This window comes from Bombina bombina, chromosome 5 (assembly GCF_027579735.1).
Source record: "Bombina bombina isolate aBomBom1 chromosome 5, aBomBom1.pri, whole genome shotgun sequence".
Lineage (NCBI taxonomy): Eukaryota > Metazoa > Chordata > Amphibia > Anura > Bombinatoridae > Bombina > Bombina bombina.
Genome location: NC_069503.1, coordinates 230,247,055 through 230,263,230, shown reverse-complemented (window position 1 = coordinate 230,263,230; position 16,176 = coordinate 230,247,055). Strand labels below are relative to the sequence as shown.

The 16,176-nt window shown below is 40.2% G+C and overlaps 1 protein-coding gene across 15 annotated transcripts in view; it reads left to right on the top strand.

The window, feature by feature from the left end:
- The window catches only part of SVIL (supervillin), a 766,609-nt gene that overhangs the window by 556,052 nt on the left and 194,381 nt on the right, over positions 1 to 16,176 (top strand). For 13 of the 15 annotated variants that reach the window (XM_053713887.1, XM_053713886.1, XM_053713892.1 and 10 more), the window contains 2 exons: positions 948 to 1,013; positions 13,640 to 13,787. In XM_053713887.1, the coding sequence (XP_053569862.1) occupies positions 948 to 1,013; positions 13,640 to 13,787 (214 nt within the window). The remainder of the gene's footprint in view (positions 1 to 947; positions 1,014 to 13,639; positions 13,788 to 16,176) is intronic. The other 2 variants (XM_053713890.1, XM_053713889.1) reach the window with 1 other exon arrangement.

The window sequence follows — 16,176 nt, the reverse complement described above, 5'->3', positions numbered from 1 at the left end:
ATTACTGGTTTAGGCGATTTGCAGCATTTTGAAAATATAAGTAAGAGCTTGCTTTTTCGCCTCTCTAGGCAGTGTGGAGCAAGCGCAATTCTTACGCAATGTTCTATGAATACATTTAAAGCTTTTCATAGATACCTATTCTGTATAATTGCATCTAAAATAAAGGATGACAAATGATGCATGTTATTACCATCGCACCTGAACATCTTTGTAATACAATATACATTTAGCCACATTAAAGGGACATTCCAGACAAAATTGGAATCCATATGGATACATTTCAGTTTTGAATAGAAGCATTTTGTAACACCTGTATTAGCAAAAATGCCTCTAATAAAAATGCCAAATGTGTATTTAAAATGTGGGTGCATACTTCAACACAGTGCTTGCTCTGAGAGCCTAAGGTGCTTGTACATCTGGTAATGACTCATTTATTTAATTGATATGATAAAAGCCCTACTGGTGTTCTAAGTAGCTGCATTATGTAAAATGCTGGTGCACTGAGAATATCTAGCTATGCTTCACATGCACGTGAAGAGAAAAATGTTAACACTAAAACAGTCACAGCTTTTATTAGAAGCTTTTTTGCCAATAGATGTATATTGTAAATATGTTTCTATTCACAAATTAAATTAATCTATGTGCATTAACGTTTTGACTGGAAAGTCCCTTTAAGTCGTCTTCCCCCCCCCCCCCCCCAAAAAAAAAAAATACAGTTTATATTAAACTCCAGGCTTTGTAAAGTCGCTTTTTCTAAATGCTAGCAGACATTGCCTACAGGAGCATTGGCTCATTCATTTTTTATTGCATCTCACCAGAGCTGTAAACGTTCATTGCCTTTTATTTTTATATCATTTCACTGGTGCATATGATGCTTCTTGCAACTCTTTTCCTCCTTTTTTTCTCTCTCCTTATTTCTTTGTATTTTCTGTTTCTTTGCCCTCAAGGTCAGTAATTCTAGCATGAGAGAATCAAGCCCTGTGGTCTTTGATCGGCATCCTTGGAGATGGAAGGTGAATTAAGAGAAAGATAGCCTGATATGCTGTGTTACTCTGGCAGTTTGCTTATCTCTCCATTGATGGAGGCTGCATGAAAACGTTACAGTGATGCTCTCAGACTTTATTAACTATGTCTGGGTCATCCATTTTGGAGTTTGTTTTATTTGTTAGTATATAAAAATTATAGGTGTAATGATTTGGGATCTTGGTCTTTTATAACGAGCATTTTTAAAAAGCTTGCTGTGATGAAAGTGTTTTGTTTAATTTTGTCTAAATGACTGTGTTCTAATTAGTGCACAATGTTCATTCAAAGGGATAGAAAAGTCCCGAAATGTAAGCTTGCATGATTCAGATAAAGCATGTCATTTTTAAAGACACTTTAAAATTCACTTATTTTCAAATGTGCTTCGTTCTCTTAGTATCCCTTTTTGAAAGAAAATACACACATCCTACACTAGTAGGCACTTGCTGCTAATTGGTGCCTGCACACATTTGTCTCTTGTGATTGGCTAACTAGATGTGTCCAGCTAGCTGCTAGTAGTGTAATGCTTTTCCTTCAGCAAACAATAACAAGAGAATGAAGCAAATTTTATAACAGAAGTAAGTTAGAAAGTTGTTTAAAATTGTATGTTCTATTCAAACTATGAAAAACATTTTTGGGGTTTTCTGTCCCTTTTAAATAGAAGGCATTGCATCCCCTAAATGAAAATTACATTTAAGGTTTCCATTTATATAAATTAGCCTGTAATTGGCCACTAATCAGCATGCTATGCTACAGAATAAAAGGGTTCGCTAAAGCAGCATGCTCCAAAAACAGCAATTCTGTATTTCACCAATTCCTATTGTGCCCCTCCCTTTTTTTCTGAAACCCACATTTTTTATTCATGGTTCAGATAGAACATACAAATTTAAACAACTTTCCAATTTAGTTCTATTAGTAATTTTGCTTAATTCTTTTGGAAACATTTGTTGAAAGAGTAGCAATGCTCTACTAGGAAGCTAGCTGAACACACCGGTAAGCCAATGACAAGTGTCATATGTGCTCTTACCTAGGTGTGCTTTTCAACAAATGATACCTAGAGAACTAATCAAATTTGGTAATAGAAGTAAACGGAAAAGTTGTTTAAAATTGTATTCTCCATCTGAATCATGAAGGGAAAAAATGGGTCTCATGTCCCTTTAAGAATGTGATCAGTTGTCTTTTCAAGGAATATTAAAGTAAAAGTCAACTATAGCGTTTTGAAAACGCTAAGGTTGACTGTTGAAACAAATAAAGGGCACTTTCATTCATGAAGTATAAGATACTTAATGCAGAAAGTGCCTTTATTCGTTTCAACCGATCGTTGTTCTTTCACCTCTTAGTCAATAGCTGTGCAGTAAATGTGGCTTGGCGCCCATGGGAGCCGGATTTACTGTACGGCTATTGGCTAAGAGGTGAAAATGTCACCTTAGCAAAAAATATTTTAGGCAGCTAAGAATGGCGATTGGTTGAAACAAAGGAGCTTTCTACATGAAGTATCTTATACTTCATAAATAAATCCCCTTTATTTGTTGCAATATTACATTGTCTGTAGGCTTCATATTTATAATAACTGCATTTTCCCTCCCTTTATTTTGTAGTTTACCCTATGAGAGATGAACCAGCTGCTTAAAGGGACACACACAAAAAATCTGTACTATTTTCACTGCAATATTTGCTCATTTTAAACACTGTGAAGCAGAACATAAAAGGGTGCTTATTGGTGCATACTTGTATTAGCTTGACTTGCTAAAGTATGTGTCTTGTACATATGCACCACTGACATAGAACAAGAAATGGCTGCAATCTCAAATTGACTTCAGCGGCCCCATGGTAAACAAGCTGTTTTATATTGTGGGGTGTGACGTTGGCACAATCGGCTCCATAACTTGGTAGTCCATTTGAGATCATTCCGCACGTCCCTAGATGACGCCATGTTGAAATCTTTCACTGCATTCCAATGCTGACCGGTTTGCACTTGTGCAGCAACTCTCCTTATACCTGCATTGAAACATAGGTTCCAAAATGGCAGCTCCGTGATTAGAGGGAGGTGCATGAAATGTAATTAGTGTTTAGTGTACAATTAACAATATATTCTGGATTGGATTTGCTTCTCTTAAATTAGGTCTCATGAAGCAATTTAAAGGAACCTGGAAGTCAAAATTATACTTTCATGGTTCAGATGGTGCATTCATTTTTTACTTTTTCTTGGTATCTTTTTAGTAGGTGATTGGTGGCTATATGCATGTGCCTTTTGTCATTGGCTCACCAATCAACAAGGTTCAAGTAGCTGACTTTAACTGTGTGTTACCACTTTGCAGGTGTTAGGTCGTTATATTATTGCTTGCACATAACTATGAGCTTAACACACTGGAGCATTTTCTTTGTGCACGTTTGTTCCTTTAGAACAAATACGTTTGACGGGCAAATAAAGTCAGAATATCCCATGATTCAGATAGAACACACAATTTTAAACAACTTTCCAGTTCACTTCTGTTATCTAATTTGCTTTGTTGCAATTGCTATCCTTTGTTTTAAAGCATACCTAGGTAGACTCAGAAGCTAATTCCCAACAGGGAATTGCTTTTCTACTGATTGGTACCAGCGCATATATAAATATATATGCACTGCTGCTTCGTTAACAAAGGATACCAAGAGAATGATGCATATTTGATAGTAGTACGCTGGAAAGTTGTTTAGGACTGAATCATGAAAGAAACCTTTTGGGTTTCATATCCCTTTTTAATATCTATTGAAAGCATTTCTTAAAAGCTAACAAGTGATAATGAACTATAAATAATGTAGATCAGGTGCAGTATTGTCATCTGATTAGTCTGTTATTATATCACTTTTTTTTATCTCACTTTGTTATATTTTTATTCCATTGCACAAAACCTAGAGCACTGGCTTAACCCCTTAAGGACCAGCAACATACCCTGTATGTCGTTGGCCTTTTTTTGGGACTTGATTGTTTTATAGTGCGGTCTTGCCACCAGCGTTGAGACTGCTCTATTCCACAAAGCCTGCTGGAGGGAGTGCATTAATAGCGTCTTCTTGCTAGACTTGTGCTATTATGTCCTGAAAAAACCCTTAACGACCAGTGACATACAGGGTACATTGTGGTCATTAAGGGCTTAAGATCTGTTTTTGGCACATTCTGATTTTCTAGTCACATCAGACTGTGCGCAACACGGATTAGCTCCCTCTGTCCCAATAGTTTGCCTGAAGTCTACTTATAAAGGTCAAAAATGAGCCGTCTAGACGACACTGAAACTGCTTCACAGCCTTCTGCTCAAAAATGATAGTCTGACTAGTAGGGTGCATTTCGTTTCTAAAAATACAAATACATATTTAAAATTTTCCTTTTTTTTTTCTCTCCCTCCAATACTTGGTTGTTTATGTAGTTAGTTCTTTGCCTCAGAATTATTTTATGTTCTCGTGTGATGTATACAAAACCATTTATATGGAGAATTGTTTCCAACTGATTGGCTTGTTTACAGATTACCTAATGTTACCAGGGGACCTGTTTTAATAACCCAAGACCTGCCAAACATATGTTATAAATGAGTATTACACTATCCAAAAGTTTACACCAAACAGCGTGAATGCAGTATATTAATGACTGTTTCTGAGTGGTTTAGCTGGAAAAGTGGCTTGAGATCTGTAACTCATTTCCTGATAGGAGCACACTATTGTGTAGTAATGGGTATCCTCTAGCTGTGGGATCGCAGTGCATTCCCATTGTAATTAAGGCTATTAAATGTATTGTAGTATTAAAAAGGGTGTGGAGAGGGGGCATCTAGGTGATACCATTGATGCAAGTGATTTTTGGAGAATTGGCCTTTTTTTTTTTTTTTTTTTTTTTATATCCACAAAGGGATGATTGTCCTGTGCCACAATACTCAAGGTTTATATAGTAATATAAAAAATGGTAGACGTATGTATATTGAAAGTTATGTACCTTCTTGAATGACTTTTTTTTAAATTCAGAAATGATTTAATTCATGTAAAAGAGAACATGTTTTAAATACACGTATGGCCTGACCTCACACCTATGTGCTTGTTGGAGATACAATTTCAGAACCATTAATATGGAGCTGATCCCCCTTTGCAGCTATAATAGCCATAGCTATTCTGAGAAGGCTTTCCACACAGTTTTGGAGTCTGTAGGAATTGGTGCCCATGCAGCCAAAAGAGCATTTCTCAGGTCAGGCACTGATGTTAAAGGGACACTGAACCCAAATTTTTTCTTTCGTGATTCAGATAGAGCATGCGATTTTAATCAACTTTCTAATTTACTCCTATTATTAATTTTTCTTTGTTCTCTTGCTATCTTTATTTGAAAAATAAGGCATCTAAGCAATTTTGTTTGGTTCAGGACCCTGGACAGCACTTGTTTATTGGTTGTTGAATTTATCCACCAATCAGCAAGAACAACCCAGGTTGTTCACCAAAAAATGGGCCGGCATCTAAACTTACATTCTTGCTTTTCAAAAAGATACCAAGAGAATGACAAAAAATTAATAGGTGTAAAATGGAAAGTTGCTTAAAATTGCATGCTCTATCTGAATTACGAAAGAAAAAATTTGGGTTCAGTGTCCCTTTTACGTAAGGTCAAGTTTGCATTAAAGGAATAGTCTAGTCAAAATTAAACTTTCATGATTCAGATAGAGCAGGTAATTTTAAGTAACTTTGTAATTTACTCCTATTTTCAACTTTGTTTTGTTGGTATATTTATTTGAAAAAGCAAAAATGTAATGATAGGAGCCGTCCCATTTTTGGTTCAGCACCTGGGTAGCACTTTCTGATTGGTGTCTAAATGTAGCCACCAATCAGCAAGCGCTACCCAGGGGCTGAACCAAAAATGGTCCGGCTCCTAAGTTTTCATTCAAATAAAGATACCAAGAGAACAAATAAAAATTTATAATAGGAGTAAATTAGAAAGTTGCTTAACATTGCCTGCTCTATCTGAATCGTGAAAGTTTAATTTTTAATTTACTGTCCCTTTAAGCTTTCCTGTTCCAACCAAAATGTGCTCAGTGGGGTTGAGGTCAGGGCTCTGAGCAGGCCAGTAGAGTTCCTCCTCATGAAACAAGTAGTCATAGACCTTATTTTGTGCACAGGGGTTTCAGTCCTGCTGGAACGGAAAGGACCTTCTCCAAACTCGTCACAATGTCTAAAATATTTTTGTTAGCCCGCAGCATCTCAAAAACAGCCCAGACCATCATCCCTCCTCCACCAAACTTTACAGCAAACCCTAAGCATTCTGATAGGTAGCTTTCCCCTGGCCCAAACTTTACAGCAAACACTAAGCATTCTGATAGGTAGCTTTCCCCTGGCATCTGATAGTGAAGCTTGATTCATCACTCCAGAGAACACATTTCCACTGTACCAGAGCTCAGTGGTGGCGGCTGCATGTTTTACACCACTCCAAAGAACACATTACCAATGTACCAGAGCTCAGTGGTGGCGGCGGCGTGTTTTACACCACTCCAGAGAACACATTTCCACTGTACCAGAGCTCAGTGGTGGTGGCGGCATGTTTTACACCACTCCAAAGAACACATTACCAATGTACCAGAGCTCAGTGGTGGCGGCGGCGTGTTTTACACCACTCCAGAGAACACATTTCCACTGTACCAGAGCTCAGTAGTGGTGGCGGCATGTTTTACACCACTCCAGAGAACACATTTCCACTGTAGCAGAGCTCAGTGGCGGCGGCGTGTTTTACACCACTCCAGAGAACACATTTCCACTGTAGCAGAGCTCAGTGGCGGCTGCATGTTTTACACCACTCCAGAGAACACATTTCCACTGTACCAGAGCTCAGTAGTGGCGGCGGCGGCATGTTTTACACCACTCCAGAGAACACATTTCCACTGTAGCAGAGCTCAGTGGCGGCTGCATGTTTTACACCACTCCAGAGAACACATTTCCACTGTACCAGAGCTCAGTGGTGGTGGCGGCATGTTTTACACCACTCCAGAGAACATATTTCCACTGTACCAGAGCTCAGTGGTGGTGGCGGCATATTTTACACCACTCCAGAGAACACATTTCCACTGTAGCAGAGCTCAGTGGCGGCTGCATGTTTTACACCACTCCAGAGAACACATTTCCACTGTACCAGAGCTCAGTAGTGGTGGCGGCTGCATGTTTTACACCACTACAGAGAACACATTTCCACTGTACCAGAGCTCAGTAGTGGTGGCGGCTGCATGTTTTACACCACTCCAGAGAACACATTTCCACTGTACCAGAGCTCAGTTGCGGCTGCATGTTTTACACCACTCCAGAGAACACATTTCCACTGTACCAGAGCTCAGTAGCGGCTGCATGTTTTACACCACTCCAGAGAACACATTTCCACTGTACCAGAGCTCAGTGGTGGCGGCTGCTGCATGTTTTACACCACTCCAGAGAACACATTTCCACTGTACCAGAGCTCAGTAGCGGCTGCATGTTTTACACCACTCCAGAGAACACATTTCCACTGTACCAGAGCTCAGTGGTGGCGGCTGCTGCATGTTTTACACCACTCCAGAGAACACAGTACCACTGTACCAGAGCTCAGTGGTGGCTGCATGTTTTACACCACTCCAGAGAACACATTTCCACTGTACCAGAGCTCAGTGGCGGCTGCATGTTTTACACCACTCCAGAGAACACATTTCCACTGTACCAGAGCTCAGTAGTGGCGGCGGCGTGTTTTACACCACTCCAGAGAACACATTTCCACTGTACCAGAGCTCAGTAGTGGCGGCTGCATGTTTTACACCACTCCAGAGAACACATTTCCACTGTACCAGAGCTCAGTGGTGGCGGCGGCGGCTGCATGTTTTACACCACTCCAGAGGACACAGTACCACTGTACCAGAGCTCAGTAGTGGCGGCTTCATGTTTTACACCACTCCAGAGAACACATTTCCACTGTACCAGAGCTCAGTGGCGGCTGCATATTTTACACCACTCCAGAGAACACATTTCCACTGTACCAGAGCTCAGTGGTGGCGGCTGCATGTTTTACACCACTCCAGAGAACACATTTCCACTGTACCAGAGCTCAGTAGTGGCGGCGGCGTGTTTTACACCACTCCAGAGAACACATTACCACTGTACCAGAGCTCAGTGGCGGCGGCGTGTTTTACACCACTCCAGAGAACACATTTCCACTGTACCAGAGCTCAGTGGCGGCTGCATATTTTACACCACTCCAGAGAACACAGTACCACTGTACCAGAGCTCAGTGGTGGCGGCGGCGTGTTTTACACCACTCCAGAGAACACATTTCCACTGTACCAGAGCTCAGTAGCGGCGGCTGCATGTTTTACACCACTCCAGAGAACACATTTCCACTGTACCAGAGCTCAGTAGTGGCGGCTGCTGCATGTTTTACACCACTCCAGAGAACACATTTCCACTGTACCAGAGCTCAGTAGCGGTGGCGGCGGCATGTTTTACACCACTCCAGAGAACACATTTCCACTGTACCAGAGCTCAGTAGCGGTGGCGGCGGCATGTTTTACACCACTCCAGAGAACACATTTCCACTGTACCAGAGCTCAGTGGTGGTGGTGGCGGCGTGTTTTACACCACTCCAGAGAACACATTTCCACTCTACCAGAGCTCAGTGGCGGCTGCATATTTTACACCACTCCAGAGAACACAGTACCACTGTACCAGAGCTCAGTGGTGGCGGCGGCGTGTTTTACACCACTCCAGAGAACACATTTCCACTGTACCAGAGCTCAGTAGTGGTGGCGGCGTGTTTTACACCACTCCAGAGAACACATTTCCACTGTACCAGAGCTCAGTAGCGGCGGCTGCATGTTTTACACCACTCCAGAGAACACATTTCCACTGTACCAGAGCTCAGTAGTGGCGGCTGCTGCATGTTTTACACCACTCCAGAGAACACATTTCCACTGTACCAGAGCTCAGTGGTGGCGGCTGCATGTTTTACACCACTCCAGAGAACACATTTCCACTGTACCAGAGCTCAGTAGTGGCGGCGGCGTGTTTTACACCACTCCAGAGAACACATTACCACTGTACCAGAGCTCAGTGGCGGCGGCGTGTTTTACACCACTCCAGAGAACACATTTCCACTGTACCAGAGCTCAGTGGCGGCTGCATATTTTACACCACTCCAGAGAACACAGTACCACTGTACCAGAGCTCAGTGGTGGCGGCGGCGTGTTTTACACCACTCCAGAGAACACATTTCCACTGTACCAGAGCTCAGTAGCGGCGGCTGCATGTTTTACACCACTCCAGAGAACACATTTCCACTGTACCAGAGCTCAGTAGTGGCGGCTGCTGCATGTTTTACACCACTCCAGAGAACACATTTCCACTGTACCAGAGCTCAGTAGCGGTGGCGGCGGCATGTTTTACACCACTCCAGAGAACACATTTCCACTGTACCAGAGCTCAGTAGCGGTGGCGGCGGCATGTTTTACACCACTCCAGAGAACACATTTCCACTGTACCAGAGCTCAGTGGTGGTGGTGGCGGCGTGTTTTACACCACTCCAGAGAACACATTTCCACTCTACCAGAGCTCAGTGGCGGCTGCATATTTTACACCACTCCAGAGAACACAGTACCACTGTACCAGAGCTCAGTGGTGGCGGCGGCGTGTTTTACACCACTCCAGAGAACACATTTCCACTGTACCAGAGCTCAGTAGTGGTGGCGGCGTGTTTTACACCACTCCAGAGAACACATTTCCACTGTACCAGAGCTCAGTAGCGGCGGCTGCATGTTTTACACCACTCCAGAGAACACATTTCCACTGTACCAGAGCTCAGTAGCGGTGGCGGCAGCATGTTTTACACCACTCCAGAGAACACATTTCCACTGTACCAGAGCTCAGTAGCGGTGGCGGCGGCATGTTTTACACCACTCCAGAGAACACATTTCCACTGTACCAGAGCTCAGTGGTGGTGGTGGCGGCATGTTTTACACCACTCCAGAGAACACATTTCCACTGTAGCAGAGCTCAGTAGCGGTGGCTGCATGTTTTACACCACTCCAGCTGACACTTGGCATTGCAAAGGATGAGGCTCGTGTACAGCAGCTTGGCCATGGAAACCCACATCATAAAGCTCCTGACGCACAATTCTTGTGCTGATGTTGCTTCCAGAGGCATTTTGGATCTCTGTAGTGTTGCAACAGAAGATAGCCGTGTTCTTGTTTTTATGCACTCACCAACCCACCTCTTAAGGTTGAAATGTCATGAATTGACTTCTGGAATAGGTGGCAGTGTGAAAGTACCATGTTTAGTCAGAGCTCTTCAATATGACCCATTGTACTGCTAACGTTTGTCTATGGAGATTTCATGGCTATATGCTTGATTTTATGTACCTGTTAGAAATGGGTGCGGCTGAAGCACCTGAACTCAATTAGTAGGATTGTCTAAATATATATAAGTTCTTATAGGTGTGATGGTGCACATACTTGTGGCCATATTATGTATGTATGACCTGTAGTTTCATATTCCTCAGTTTACAAAGTCAAATTGATTTTATTCCTGTCCTCATACCTGCTTTTTTTAATACAAAATATAGCGTGCTTCAAGGTAATAAATCACAGGGACATTAACAAATAAAGGTGAAACCTGTAATCTATACCGTTTACACCTTGGTGATTGACCTTGTGACATTTTAAAAAACCTGATATTACTTTTATCTGAAATGTGATTTATTGATTTAAATAGAATATAAATCATAGGAACAGCTGAACTGAACACGTCAGAAGCTCCTAATCAATGAATAGAAAAGGAATTTGCTCCGTTCAACTTAAATTTGAATGTGACAGGAAAGGGAAAATAAAAGGTGTGAGCAGAGATAAACTTGTAAGTTTAACCTCATGCGTGCTGGAGACCGGTGTCCAGCTGAGATGGGAAGATGACCTGGCTAACGTCAGGATAATGGAAGTGGTAACCTAATTGGGTCTATTTACATTGAACCCCATAGACGGATCCCACATTTATTGATGATTAGGAAACAAACCCAAATGAAGCTCTTGTTAATATTTATGCTTTTGCCTTTTATACATTTGAAGTTTTCCTTTTTTGATCATATGAACTAATCAATGCAATTGGGCCTTTTTATAGTCACAACTGTCAGGTTTACAGGAATTGCCTATTGATAAGTGATGTCTGCAACATTTAGTTTACCTGATTTCCTTTAACTTCTGTTTCTCACCTAAACCATTCAAAATAAAGGTAATTTATTAAATGTTTTCAATAGTTCTTGCCTGCTTTTAAAGGGTCACTGAACCCAATTTTTTTCTTTAGTGATTCAGATAGAGCATGCAATTTCAAGCAGCGTTCTAATATACTCCTATTATCACATTTTCTTCTTTCTCTTGCTATCTTTATTTGAAAAGAAGGCATCTAAGCTAAGGAGCCAGCAAAGTTTTGGTTCAGACCCTGGACAGCACTTGTTTATTGGTGGGTAAATCTATCCACCAATCAGCAAGAACAACCCAGGTTGTTCACCAAAAATGGCCCAGCATCTAAACTTACATTCTTGCTTTTAAAATAAAGATACCAAGAGAATGAAGAAAATGTGATATTAGTAAATTAGAAAGTTGCTTAAAATTGCATGCTCTATCTGAATCACAAAAGACATTTTTTTTGTTCAGTGTCCCCCCATTTAAGACTAGATCAATAAGCATAAATAGTTTATTGAAAGATTATCATACCTATCAGAATTAAAAGGATTCTTGTTTCAAATGCATTCTCCTTTAGAAATGATATAATTAGGAATGTTATCTGAGTTGCGTGCATAACACTGCTAGAAAGTTAATAACCACTTCTTCATATATTTAATGTGGGTTCCGAGCAGGATGCAGTGGTTCTATAATACTTATTGTGGCTTAACACATTATACTTTGCAACTGTAATATAAAGTATGCAATTCATATCCACAAGCACTGAGTAAATACTGTATATACGTTTTGAAAACACTGCTTAAATAGGAAAATGCTACATCTATAGTAGCCCTTTCTTAAATAGAAGGGGTTAAATGCAGACGAGATGATCTTGGAAATTACAAGAAACAACTAGATATATACAACATGCTGTAACATTATCCGATGTTGCATAACCTGTTATAATATGCCCACACCACACACCTGTTTGTGCATTCATTTGGTGGATTGCGAATTCTGGTGGCTGGGGACACTTCTCGTGGTGAAATTGTCATTAAAGAAACTGCTCTAGAAAACTTCTGACATATGAATTGTTGACAAAGGGAGCAAAGCATTGTATTAAAGGGGATGTTTAAATAAGAAAAAAATGTGATATAATTTAGATCATTTTATTTTTGTGCACTTTGTAAAGTTTATGCTTTTAACACAACACAAAGAAACAGTCCTGTTCCTGATCAGGGCATGGCTGGTGAGCCACTGTGCTCCAGTTTGTATTTATTATAATCCACCCATGCCTGTTTGTACCCATTTATTAGAACAGGCTCTACTACATTTTCAAGTGTCAGTGTCGTTCATTTAAATACTCTAGCATTTGACTGACTTAAAGGGACATGACACCCACATTTTTTCTTTTATGATTTAGAAAGAGAATGCAATTTTAAACATCTTTCTAATTTACTTATATTATCTAATTTGTTTTATTGTCTTGATATTCTTTGCTGAAAAGCATATCTAGATATGCTCAGCAGCTGCTGATTGGTTGCTGCACATAGAAGCTTCGTGTGATTGGTTCACCATGTGCATTGCTTTTTCTTCAACGAAGGATATCTAAAAAATGAAGCAAAATAAATAATAGAAGTAAATTGTAATGTTTAAATTTCTATTCTCTATCTGAATCATGAAAGAAAGATTTTGGGTTTAGTGGCCCTTTAAGAGAGTATCAGTTGCTACTTCGCTGCTCCTGTACTGACTCTGTAGGTATAACCCCACAAAGTTGCAATCTGACCCTCTGCACTGTCACTGCTAAACGGGAAACAAAACGGTTTATGCAGTGGGGTGGCTAGTAAGAGGATGAGTTACTTTGGGTTGTAAATTATTCCGAAAATGGGGCTGGGCTTTATAAAATAAAGGAATAGTCAGTCTAGCTAAAATTAAACTTTCATGATTCGGATTGAGCAGGCAATTTTAAGCAACTTTCTAATTTACTCTCATTAATTTTTCTTCATTCTCTTATCTTTATTTGAAAAAGCAAGAATGTAAACATTAGGAGCCGGACCATTTTTGGGTCAGCACCTGGGTAGCACTTTGATTGGTGTCTAAATGTAGCCACCAATAAGCAAGCACTACCCAGCTGCTGAACCAAAAATGGGTCCGGGTTCTAAGCTTATATTTAAACAAAGATACCAAGAGAACAAAGAAAAATCGATCATAGGAGTAAATTAGAAAGTTGCTTAAAATTGCCTGCTCTGTCTGAATCATGAAAGTTTAATTTTGACTAGACTATTCCTTTAAATCCTAAAGTATAAAGATAAGTGTTTACTGTCCTTTCCCAATACTGCAATGTTACTTTTTTAACTATGACTTAGATATAAATAAATTTATCTGTTTATATGGCCTAACATTGTTTGGTAAAATATCTCATGGGCTGCTTAAGACATCATTTTTATTTTCTCTCAACGCAGAGAGTAAATGATGGCAGTGGAGTCCATATGTCTATTGAAGAAAGAAAGCAGCTTATTACAATTAGGGAGGAATCCTGGAAATCGAAAGGCTTAGGAGCGGCAAATGACTCCACTCAGTTTACGGTTGCCGGACGTATGGTTAAAAAAGGTTTGTATGAAATTCTTGTCTCCCTTGTATAAACTCAAATGATTTTAAACGGGCTAATCATAAGTTGGTCTAGAACAATAACACTGGCTTTGTTTTCCTTTTAAACAATATAACTGTTACAGTGCTGGGATTAAAACATCCACAAGACGTGTTTAAGACCAACAGTCTGACCTTTAATTGGGTGATGGTTTTGTTTGCGTTGCAATGGGGCGGTAAATGTCTAATGTATATACAAAAGCACTTGTATCAGTAACTGTGTGGTTTAACCTTTTAAAGTTATTTAAGTTTTTGTGTATTATGTTAAGCTTCAAATGTTTAAACCGGCATTATACTTTATATTCTTTGTGCTACTTTCTTTTTTTTTTATTAAGAAAATAAACACACTTTTTGTGTGAAGTGTCGCTATCTACCAATAGTTGTTTGGGCGTTTATTTGCCCCTAAGCGTCCATCTAACATACCAGACCTGCACTTCCTGTTTCAAAATCAAAAGCTTTAATATAAACTTTTCCATCTTAATACGAGGAGAGTCCACGGCTTCCTTTTGGGAAATACAGAACCTGGCCACCAGGAGGAGGCAAAGACACCCCAGACAAAGGCTTAAATACCATCCCCACTCCCCTCATCCCCCAGTCATTGTTTGCCTTTCGTCACAGGAGGATGGCAGAGAAGTGTCGGAAGATTTCGGAGTAGACTGTTATGGAGGGTAGTACTCTTTGGCATGGGACTGGAGTTTTAAGTAGTCTTGTCAGTCTCTCAGTGACCGCATTGACAAATGTTAGGGTCTGGAGATGCAGGGGGAGAGTCTTTCTGCGAAACCATCCAGACTCGTATTAACAGCTCCTTAAGCAATCAGTGCTGTCTGTTTTCTTTCACTCAAGTCCATGTCAGGAGCGATAGTACAACACTGTCAAACTTGAGAGGCAGTGTTCCTGTTTCACGGGGTTGATTCTGGTAAGATTGTTTCATTTTTTATTCTGTAATAACGCAAGAATCAAGGGTTAATATCTCCGGAAGGTGATTATTGAACAGGGGGGTATGTATATAATATATTTATTGTGTTTTTTTGCTGCGACATGTGTGAGATGTGGCTCTGGCAATGTGCAACAGTCAGGTTTTCTCCTGTTAAGTGTGGTCAGTCCACGGGTCATCATTACTTCTGGGATATTATCTCCTCCCCTACAGGAAGTGCAAGAGGATTCACCCAGCAGAGCTGCTATATAGCTCCTCCCCTCTACGTCACCTCCAGTCATTCTCTTGCACCCAACGAATAGATAGGATGTGTGAGAGGACTGTGGTGATTTTAATTAGTTTATTACCTTCAATCAAAAGTTTGTTATTTTATAATAGCACCGGAGTGTGTTATTCATTCTCTGGTAGAATTTGAAGAAGAATCTACCTGAGTTTTTTCTATGATTTTAGCCGGAGTAGTTAAGATCATATTGCTGTTTCTCGGCCATCTGAGGAGAGGTAAACTTCAGATCAGGGGACAGCGGGCAGATTAATCTGCAAAGAGGTATGTACCAGTTTATTATTTTCTGACATGGAATTGATGAGAAAATCCTGCCATACCGTTATAATGTAAACTCAGCCTTAAATACAGTAGATGTATCTGGTATCAGGCTGTCATGTATGTATATTTTACACTTCAGTATTCTGGGGAATGGTACTTCACTGGATTTATACTGTATGCATAGACTTAACCTAATTTGCAGGGACTTGCAATAGGTTTTTAAATAACAATTAATTTATTGAGGTTAAACGAGAGGTACTGGGTGAAAAAATGTTTTGGGCACTGTTTTTTCCACTTGGCAATAGTTTTGTTTAAATTTAAACAGTTTACTGATCTCTCTCACTGTTATGTGTGAGGGGGAGGGGCCATTTTTGGCGCTTTTACTACGCATCAAAAAACTCAGTCAGAGGTTCATTTTCTTCCTGCATGATCCAGTTCATCTCTACAGAACTCAGGGATCTTCAAAGCTTGTTTTGAGGGAGGTAATCATTCACAGCAGAGCTGTGAAGATTGTAGTTGACTGTGATAAAAAACGTTTATTTATTTCAACTGTCATAATTTTTTCTGTGCTTCTTATAGGCACAGTTCGTTTTCATATTATTGTAAATTACTTGAAAAGCATTTCCAAGTTGCTAGTTAATTGCTAGTGTGTTAAACATGTCTGATTCAGAGGAAGATATATGTGCTAATGCCAAAGTGGAGCCCAATAGAAATTTATGTACTAACTGTATTGATGCTACTTTAAATAAAAGTCAATCTGTACAAATTGAACATATTTCACCAAGCAACGAGGGGAGAGTTATGCCGACTAACTCGCCTCACGTGTCAGTACCTGCATCTCCCGCTCGGGAGGTGCGTGATATTGTAGCGCCGAGTAC